Consider the following 10,180-nt stretch of genomic DNA (forward strand, 5'->3'; position numbering starts at 1 on the left):
AGAGAGCCTTTCAGAATCCACGGCAGATAGAACTGTAGAATGTGCCCCCAAGGGGGCCCTTTTATAGGGCACAAGGTTCTGCTGTAACAGCCGACTGGGCCTGTAGCTGACCAGACAGGGCTGACCTAATGAGGGCCAACCTGATTTCATCTGCTGACCCACCGGAGTCAGCCGTATAGCCCTAGGGCTGACTGTACCTTCTCTGTCTGGCTTGGCAGTCTTTGGACCGCCACCAACATGACAGTCTGCTGCCTACAGACTGCACTCCAGGCCTATATAAGGCCCTTCCACCAGGCACCTCTTTACTGGGTATTCCCAGCCCTTCTGGCCATTGCTTGGGCCTATGGCTGGGCATCTCTGAGCCCAACAGCCAGCCCAAGATGGGTAGATGTTTTTCTGACATGTTTGCTTTTTCATGAGAGCATTGTACTCTTCATCCATGGCATCCTGCCATTTTGGAAGTTTGATCAATTCTTTAAATGACGGTCTTTTCACCTTCCATGAATTTGGAAATAAAAGTAAAGTTTCTATTGTAAGACCGCCTTTCTTTCTCAGAAAGATTTTTCAAGTAGTGCTGTGGAACTCAAGCATTTGCTAATGTCTAGCGAACTGTCAAGGTAGAGAAACTCCACATATGCTATTTTGAAAAATGCGATTAATAGCTCTCTAAATCAGAAAATATTAACCTGTACTTCATATTTCTACTATGAATTTCCCATGTGAAAATATTCTCCACATCAATATGGCATAACCAAGAAAAATGGATACAATGCCATGCACAAACATGTGCCTCATTATATGCAGGACATGGCACATGGCTGTCTGTTCCAATGGGGTGCACCACCCGAAGAGGCAACATTGCTGTAGTTGTTTAAACAATCTTCCTTGATTTCCTTTCTGGTTTGTTATTTCCCCCCTTCCTCTTCAAGTTCTCAGAGCTTTGGAACAAAATTGGTCGTAAGCACGTGTACAGAGTTTGGGAAAACTCCATTGACAAGAAAGAACAATGCTACATAATTGATATTGATGACTTGTAACCGTCTGGATGTGATTGTTGCCACCGCCAGGACACTTCCAAAGCCTCTGTCAGGTCAGTATATTTTGCACTCCAATTTAACTCTTCTCTGATCTTCTTAGGGTCACTCCAAACCTCAGCATAATCACCTGGTCTTCGATCCAAATACTTCACGGTTATATTAACACCTGTTGCAGCCTTGCATGCATTTACAAATTGTTTCACAGAACTCCCTGCAGATAAGCATTCAACTCTTCAATGCATAAACTTAATTGGTCGAGTAGTCAAGATTTAGATTCTTTCTATTCTAAAATTCCTATTAGAAAAATGCAAATAACAAAAAAATGATACTGCTGGGGAAATCCTGCCTAGAAGCTATAAACTTGGTAACAAATGGCATAAAGATCTTGGACATAACAAAAAGCTTTGGTACAAACCGTAAGTGCACATACCTTTGCCTGTACCTACATTGTAGATGCCAACTTTAGAGGGTACTACTTTCTCCAGTGCCTTCACATGTGCATCAACTAGATCTGTTACATGAATATAGTCACGAACACACGTCCCATCCTCGGTACTGTAATCTGTCCCTTTGACCTATGAGCAGTTAGATAACCATAAAATCCATCAATGTCAATTCAAAAAAGCACACCCTTCTTTTGCTTCGAAGTCTCAGCTGTCATCATCTAATTCAATTGTCTGTGCATGCACCTGCAGCTCTGGAATTATGCCCCTAGCAGCATCAAAGCATGCACCAGAGATTCGGCCATGATGTCGAAGGTCAGGCCTCGGTGCTTCACCAAGTCTTCCTTTTGGATCTGATCCAATGACGTTGAAGTACCTGAAGCCATCAGGCCCAACAGTCAGCAGGATGCCATTTAGACAAGATAAAACGACAACACTAGCACACATGCACACACACAAAGGCACCATGCTTGCACACACAAGCCTACCTGTGTGCACTCACAAGAATGTACGCATGCATGCTCACACTCAACAGTCACTTAGACTAGTAAAAGAACCCACACACCTTAAGATAGTAGCTGCCAAGTCTGTGGTCGTTGAATAGTCTTTTATAATGTCCTCTGACATCTTTTTGGCTTTTCCATAAGGATTTATGGGCACCTTAGTACAAACAGAGAAGTAACCATCAAGCACATTATTGGAAGCCCTCTTATGATCCAGAGCACGGACGCTACTTTTTGAGAGACAAGAAGGCAAAAAAAAAGACGAAGAAACTTACCTGAGGAGTTTCTTCTGTAATAGGCATGGCGTCAGGCTCTCCATATGTAGCACAGGTGCTAGAGTAAATAAGCCTCTTCACACCATGTCTTTTCATGGCCTCCAGAAGTACCACCGTGTTGGATGTGATATTCCTGTAATAGCTGCACATATGCTTGTCCATTGTATTAGAAATGTTTCAAATGCCCAAAAAATATTTATCCCGACCAATCATGCACTTCGTATGGTGTTAGATGAATAATTGCATGCATACCGGAGAGGTTCCTCCACACTTTCTCCTACATATGCCACGGCCGCAAAGTGCATAACTGCATCGATGGCATTATTGGCAAAGATTTCATCCACCTAATCAGAGAATTAAGGAATATAATTTCCGAGATTTGTAGCAGCAAATAGAACTCGTAAGATTTCTTCACACACATTCGTTAGAGTAAAAATCATCTTAACTATTTCATTTACAAAAATTTGTCATTAAGAAATGGATACTGCACTACTGTCTCCCAGGTCAGCGAAAATGAATTGTAGCCTATCAGGTTCTGGAAATAATTGCTGGAGAGCTTGCACAGCTCCCATGTTGCCACGTGAGAGGTTGTCCTGCATGTGCCAATGAACTCAGATCTCAATCGCTGCTACTGCAGAACTATCCACAAGTGAAAGCATAAATGTTCCATGAAACGGAAGGATCACTCAACTATGTCTTAATTAGAGGACAAAGTTCGACATATACCACTATTGTAACCCTATGATAATCCTCCAGTAGCCGGAGAGCAGCATGTGATCCAATAAAACCCGCCCCACCAGTTACTAAGACATGCATCACGTCATCATGTCTAGAGAACTGTTTTAACAACGAAATCGTCAGATCATACATGAGTAGGCATCAGGAACTCTCTACTTGCAATATAAAATTCAACAATTTTCTCAAAACCACCGTAGTTATATGGTCTGGAATTTCTTTAGACTAGTTGCAAGGATATGCAGTAGAGGGACAAGCCAGAATACCGCATCTGTTCCAGGACTTGTGGATGACTGCCTCAGCATGAACATGCAAAGCATGGTTAGGGAGCACGCAACCACAACTTTCGCAGCTATCTGGGATCGTGGCCTGCTTGAGACACCATAATCCATTCCTGCGACAACGAAATCATTTAAAAGAGTTAATTTATTCGCGTAGCATCATACAGTCTGCCTCAAAACATGTGCATTGTGATAATATTTCGAGAAGTTTGAAGATCCCTTTGTTAATGGAAGGTTGGTCCCCAATAGATTTAAAAACGAGTTGAGAACTGAAAATGCTTTCGTGGTCGCCACTGGACTTAAACACGAGTTGAGAATTGAAAATGCTTTCGTTGAATAATAAAATACAAAGTTTAAATACTCTCAAATAAGCATGCTGCTCAGAAAACTTCGATTCAACCGAGATCAAGCACCTCGTTTTTTAAGTAAACGGCAACCGTCTTTAAAGCAATGCTTAAAAAGGTTATTCAAACAACTGCAGACAAAGAGAACAAACCTCCTAAGGTCCAGGATCGAGATGTCCGAGGCTGGGTTCTCCTCCGTGAAAGAGGAGAGTCTGGCATGAGAAAAAGCACAGCTCCCGCTCGCTCCTAGTTTCAGAGACCTTTCGAATAGTCCACAATCGTATTTCGAAGCGAACAAGGAGGACGTCAAATTAAGTGGAAGCTTGGAGACATTGTAAAGAAAGTGGGTGTGTCTAATTCATTATTGTCACAGGCGGACTGAATTTAAGATCAAAATTAGATTGCACAATCTCGTTACCAAGAATCCAAAGACTACGATTTACATTCCATTGCGAAACCTAGGGTACGGTGATCTGCAATAATTTTGTAGGGGTCAGCTTACGATTGCTCTCGAAGATCTCAAATCTGCAAATGGTCCACGAGTATTGGCAGGCGGATGAAGGAGAGGGAATTACGTTCCGCAGCTCCGAGGTCCGATGAAGGGGCAGGAAAGCGTCAAGGGGGGCCAAGAAGAGGGGAAAGGGAAGCAAGCATGAGGAGAGAAGGGCAAGGAGGATGGGGCCAAGAGAATAATTTCTTACTGGGGGAGGAGGATCGAAGATAAGAACAATCGAGGCTCCGTCTGTGCGCGATGAGACGTTCTGCGTTCCGTCTGTTGGACTGGAAGAGTGGAGAGAGCAATTGCGATGATAAGAAGTGGAGCTAAGAATCTGTGCGAGGTTGAAAAGGCTACGAAATCGGAGAATGGGAGGATCTCTGAGCGACGGAAGGGAACAGGAAGAAAAAACAGAGCAAAGAAGGAGAAGAGGAAGAAGAAAAATGAAATGAAAGAAGACGACGACAAAAGAGGAGGAAGAAGACCAAGCACTTTGAAGAACCACCTCAACCCCCCCCCCCTTTCCGAACCTGACTACGGTTTCTTCTCAACCTTGGTTAGTTCTATCCTATACCCCTCCTTTCTCATTGCTACCCCTCTCTCCTTCTTCATCCCCCCCCCCCCTACATTTCATACATTGGACTTCTCCCCACGCTCCCCATCCTGCCACCACCACCCATCGCACGTCCTTCTCCTACCTCCTGAACCCATCTCAAAAATGCCCGATCCCCCACCCCCCCTCACCCTAGATCTACTGCTTTCCCACTTCTCTAAGGGCTCTCTCTCTCTCTCTCTCTCTCTCTCTCTCTCTCTTAAAAGACAGCTTTTAATTGGCAGCCGCGAAAGTTGCTACCTATAATTTTCCACATTAAAATTTCCTTCATCCTCGTTCATTGCTTTCCACATCACTTTTTCGCCCCATTCCCATCCCATGCCATCTCTCTCTCTCTCTCTCTCTCTCTCTCTCTCTAAATGACCTTACACCTCTATAAAGATCATGAGATACTGCTCACAAGCACTCCATCTCTCTTGTTAAAATGGCAAAGACTAAATTCTCAAAAAGCTTGGCATTGGATTCATCTCATCGAAAGATTTGCATCATCAATGTCCTTTGCCAATTGACCCACTATCTCATGGGAACATCCCATTGAGCCCCAATCCTCCTTAGTTGGTAACCTACCGCTCCTTAGAGGCTTTAGTTGGTGACCTCACCCATGGAGCACCCTTTATGCTCACCATGCAATCTATCACCTCCAACTATCCATCCATCATACACCATCAAGGATGTTCAACTATTGTTTCACCTCTATCTTAAAGGCCTTTCATGAGAAATTAAACCTCCACCATCATGTTAGTATCCCCCAATCCGAACACATCAACAAGGCCATAAATGATGTCACCCAAAACAAAGATTCCATACACAAAGATGGCATTACCACTTTTCTTCAAAGTTTGGGCCTACAGTACCAACATTGCATTTCAATGTTACTATCCTAGGTTCCAATCTTGGAGATCCCACCTTATTTTTAGTAGGATCCTAATAGTACACAACTAAGGAAACTGATAGCACCCAAAGGCAAGATAGCCTCCTCATGTTGCAAAGATGTGGGTTGGTAGGATGCAAGGCATATGGGTGAATGATTATGGAATTTCAGAAATCATTATAAATTAAAAAATGAGTGTTATCTCTCATTGTGAACGTACACCATACCCATTTAGAATCGCTTAATTATTTTCATCCCTTTCCCTTCTACTCCACCCTTACCAATTTGACTTTTGAGCTCACATGTTGGACTTTGTCCCCCTTTTCTTGGCACTTATTGGTTGAATGACAAGCTCTTTCAAAGGACCACTTAGATGATCTCTCCCTCAAGTACACCTCTCACTAGGTTGACATTGCCACGTTCCTACCTATATCATCTCCACATGGCATGACCACAAAGATGTAGCACTTTGAGGTGAGGAAAAGAACGTTCCTACCTATATCATCTCCACATGGCATGACCACAAAGATGTAGCACTTTGAGGTGAGGAAAAGAACAAAAATTCATGAGCCATAATGTATTATTTTATAAAAAGCTAGAATCAAAATATTTAAGTAAAGAGAAAAAGACTTCCACTATTCCACATGGTCTCGTTTTTTTGTTCTTGTTTAATGAAGCCCTAGCGCATTTGCCATGGTCAAGAATGCTACATCTAGTGCAACTCCTTGGAGTAACTTTGTAGGGGACCCACATGGCAAACTATAATGCTTAAACGTCAAGCCACATGCCCCCTTACAAGACTTACTTATTAAATTCATGCTAACCAATTTGCACACAAAAAGACAAATTTTGTATTGTGACACCCTAATGCAAACAAGGAATTTTAGCCTCTCATTTAGCTTTTCTATTCCATTTGAAACTAAACAAACAAATCAAATGTTTGGCTAGATCTTTGCACAATATGTAGTTCTTATATGTCATACTTAAGTGATATTTGCACAATGTAGTCTTATGTCATACCTAAGTGATTTTTTCTTAAACATATAATTTATGGAGAGAAGAATAGATTTAAGCACGATTCAGGCTAAACCATCAAGCAAGCATTTGTAGCAATGCCAAGAAATAGAAGGAATCATTGAGTGTTAAAGGAATAGGAAAGTGTTTATAGCCTTTTTCATTAGATTTATGCGTGTATTATTTTGCTTCATAAATATCGTGTCCTTTTCACTTTGGACCACATATGCTAATATATAGTGGGAGCCATCATCACATGGCGTCTAGCATTCTTTGTGCTTCATTGCAATTCTTCTTCCTTTTGCACACAATTTTGTATTATGCACTCCATTGAAACCATATTAGGAAAGCCTAAGATACAAAAATAGAACAGTCCTTAGTTTTATATATGTGATTAGTATAACTCTTTCTTACTTTATCCCCATCAAGGACATAATAATATGTTATGGTCTAATGAGATTCCTTTATAGTATCCTATATCTTGTACATGACCTCCATGAACAAATCTAAAATTTCTACACTTTTTGTCATGTCATAGTTAAAATGATGTGATTTATTTACAACATTACCTCCATCATAATGAGATCATAATATGGATATTTTGCATCAACATAGTGAATCTTAAAAGTTTGCTTCCATTCAAAATCCTTTTATAGCACTCTACCATTTTATGGAACTCTACCTTTATCTTTCACCTATTTTGCAATCCATTCGTACTTTTCTAGTTTGATCATGATTAGGTTTGTCCGATAGCAAGGGAGAGTGAATGTGCATTGAGCTCATGGATGTGGTTGATTGCTTTGAACCTTGGATTTTGGGGTCAAGGTGTGATTGATTATTATTTATTAGTATATCCACTGCTCTCCTGCTATGTGAGCCACACCCCTTATCTTACAATTATGACCACACAACTCATGAGCAACTCATACACCAATTTTCATGTATTTTTTCCTTCGGGGGTGCTGCCCTTGAATCGCTGCCAATGCATGTCGTAGGGCCCCCTTGGAATCCCCAATGATAGTACTAGGTAGGGCATTACCCCCCCTTCATAGGATGGGTATTATTACCACATTGGGTGAACCATGTATATTGATGTGTCTCTGTCTCTTCCATTCCATGCGCTTTCTATATTGTGTATTCTATGCATTCTACTTCTCGCATTGTTGGTCCATTATCACCTTATTTCTAACAACTGGCATTAGAATGTTTGTTTGAGCAACACCCGTTTGACTCGTTTGGAATGAGGTTCCTGATTCGAGTGGGAACAATGATGGAAGAAGGCAAGTTTAAAATCAGTTCAATGGCAAGAACTACCAGCATTGGAAGATGCAAATTGAGGATTATTAAACTAGAAGGACCTTTTCTTGCCATTAGGTGGGATCACAAAGAAGCTTGCAAGTATGTCAGTCAAAGACTAGGAGATTCTTGGCAGAAAGGCACTAGGAACAATATGATTATGTTTGGCAGCATCAGTGGCTTTCAACGTTCTTAAACAAAAGAGAACAAAGGACTTTGATGAGCATGATGGATACATTCTATTAAAAAAAGTCACCTTCTAACAAGGTATGTCTCATGAAACGTCTATTCAATATGAAGATGTCAAAAGGTGGGTCTATAGCTGATCATTTGAATCAGTTTAATATGAGTATAGCCAACTAAGGTTTGTAGCAGAGTAAACTTTGATGATGAGGTTTGAGATCTCCTAATTTTTTGCTCATTGCCAAAAAGTTAGGATAGCTTGGTCATGGTTGTGAGTAACTTTGTTTCTAGGTCAAACACTTTAAAGTTTGATGATGTTGTTGGTGTTCTCCTTAGCGAGGAAATGCAACGAAAAAGCACAGGTGAAACATAAGGTAATGCTTTAACTCTTGAGAATAGGAGAAGACAAAGGGAGAGAGGAAAGAGCCCAGGACATTGCGACAAGTCAAGAAGAAGCAAATCCAAATCCAAAGGGAACCTGGAGTGCTAGCATTGTGGGAAGAAACGACACTTGAAGAAAGGCTGTTGTTCGTGAAAGAAAAAGGAAGGAGATAGACAACAAGAGAATATGAAGGAAGCACATGTAGCAGGTATTGTGTTGCAAGATGCCTTAACTCTTTCCTGGATACTATCACTGATGCATGGGCAGTGGACTCAGGGGCTTTTTATGCTACACCTCATATGAAATATTTTCAAGACTATGTTCAAGGAGATTTGGGAAAAGTTCATATAGGTGATGATGAAGCATTGAAGTTTGTTAGAAAGGGCAAGGTGTTGATAATATTGTAGAATGGAAACCAATGGTTGCTGAAGGAGATAAGGCATGTTCTTCATTTAAAAAGAAACTTAGTTTTTGCAGGACAATTGGATGATGAAGGCTGCACAACCACATTTGTAGGAAATTTGTGGAAGGTTACTAAAGGGTCAATGGTAGTAGGAAAAGGACCCAAGGTAGGTATGTTGTATTTATGTACAGTTTATTGTTACTCCTCTAGTGCTTTAGCTTCTACAGGAGCAGATACAGCTCTGTGGCATCATAGGCTTGAACACATGAGTGAGAAGGGGATGTAGATTCGTCACTCAAGAAAGCTGCTGCCAGGTTTACAACAGGTTGATTTGGAGTTTTGTGAGAATTGTGGTTATTATGGAAAACAAAAGAGAATCAGATTTCTTAGAGTTGGGAAACAAAAGAAGAGATAAAAGTTAGATCTTTTGCATACAAATGTATGGGGTCCTGCTGATGTATCATCTCTTAGTGGTTCTCACTATTATGTTACTGTTATTGATGATGCATCAAGAAAAGCTTGGGTTTATTGCATTCAAAGAAAATCTAATGTCTTTGAAACTTTTAAGAAATAGAAATCTTTAGCTGAGAAAGGAAGGTGTAACAACATGGGGGTGGGGGAGAGAGAGGAGAAGGGAGGAGGAGAGGAGGAGGAGGAGGAAATGTTAGGACATGCTTTTTGACGTGGAGTGAAAGAGAGCAAGGACACTTGGAAACAATTGCATGGAACACCAAAGTAGAACTCAACACAATGCCCCAAAGAGTGTGGGCTTCATTCCATTATGGGATATTTATACAAGTTGGAGAGCTTCTCTCTCTACATGTAGGAATTGTAAGACTTTCTCTCTCTACATGTAGAACTTGCATCTAGGATGCACATATAGAAGTTGTATGTAGGACTTGCATGTTGCATGTAGGAATTGTATGTGGAACTTGCATGTTGCAAATGTGCTCAAGAGGAAGTTTTCACATACATTTGCAATGAAGGATTTGAGTGTTGCAAAGCAAATCCTTGGCATGAGAATAACAAGAGATAGGAGGAAAAGCCACAAATTGACATTGTCTCAAAGTGTGTACATCAGAAAAGTTTGAAATGCAGAATGCAAAACCTATTTCTACACTCTGGCTAATCATTTTAAATTATGCAAGGATATGTCCCAAGACACAGGAGGAGATTGACTATATGTCAAGGGTTCCATTTGCATCAACAATTGGTAGTTTGATGTATGCAAAGGTATACACAAGGCTAGATACCACACATGCAGTGGGAGTTGTGAGAAGATTTATGTTTAATCCAGGTAAAGA

The 10,180-nt window shown here is 40.9% G+C and overlaps 1 protein-coding gene across 2 annotated transcripts; it reads right to left on the reverse strand.

Moving 5' to 3' along the window:
• Positions 1–720: 720 nt before the first annotated feature.
• On the reverse strand, positions 721–4,587 carry LOC147896238 (putative UDP-arabinose 4-epimerase 2). Of its 2 annotated transcripts, none has more exons than XM_087382389.1 (11): positions 4,320–4,587; positions 3,771–3,878; positions 3,260–3,387; positions 2,985–3,095; positions 2,744–2,851; positions 2,511–2,602; positions 2,259–2,400; positions 2,046–2,140; positions 1,727–1,856; positions 1,468–1,612; positions 721–1,248 (listed from the first exon to the last, which is right to left on the reverse strand). In XM_087382389.1, exons 2-11 carry the CDS (start codon positions 3,835–3,837, stop codon positions 1,010–1,012), a joined length of 1,257 nt encoding a protein of 418 aa, XP_087238515.1. In that variant the 5' UTR covers positions 3,838–3,878; positions 4,320–4,587; the 3' UTR covers positions 721–1,009. The 2 variants fall into 2 exon arrangements, with proteins under 2 accessions (XP_087238515.1, XP_087238514.1); XM_087382388.1 differs by having other exon boundaries at positions 4,121–4,587.
• Between the last annotated feature and the right edge of the window lie 5,593 nt (positions 4,588–10,180).

Source organism: Dipteris shenzhenensis, chromosome 12, assembly GCF_047967505.1.
Source record: "Dipteris shenzhenensis isolate YYH24624 ecotype China chromosome 12, Dip_SZ_1.0, whole genome shotgun sequence".
Lineage (NCBI taxonomy): Eukaryota > Viridiplantae > Streptophyta > Polypodiopsida > Gleicheniales > Dipteridaceae > Dipteris > Dipteris shenzhenensis.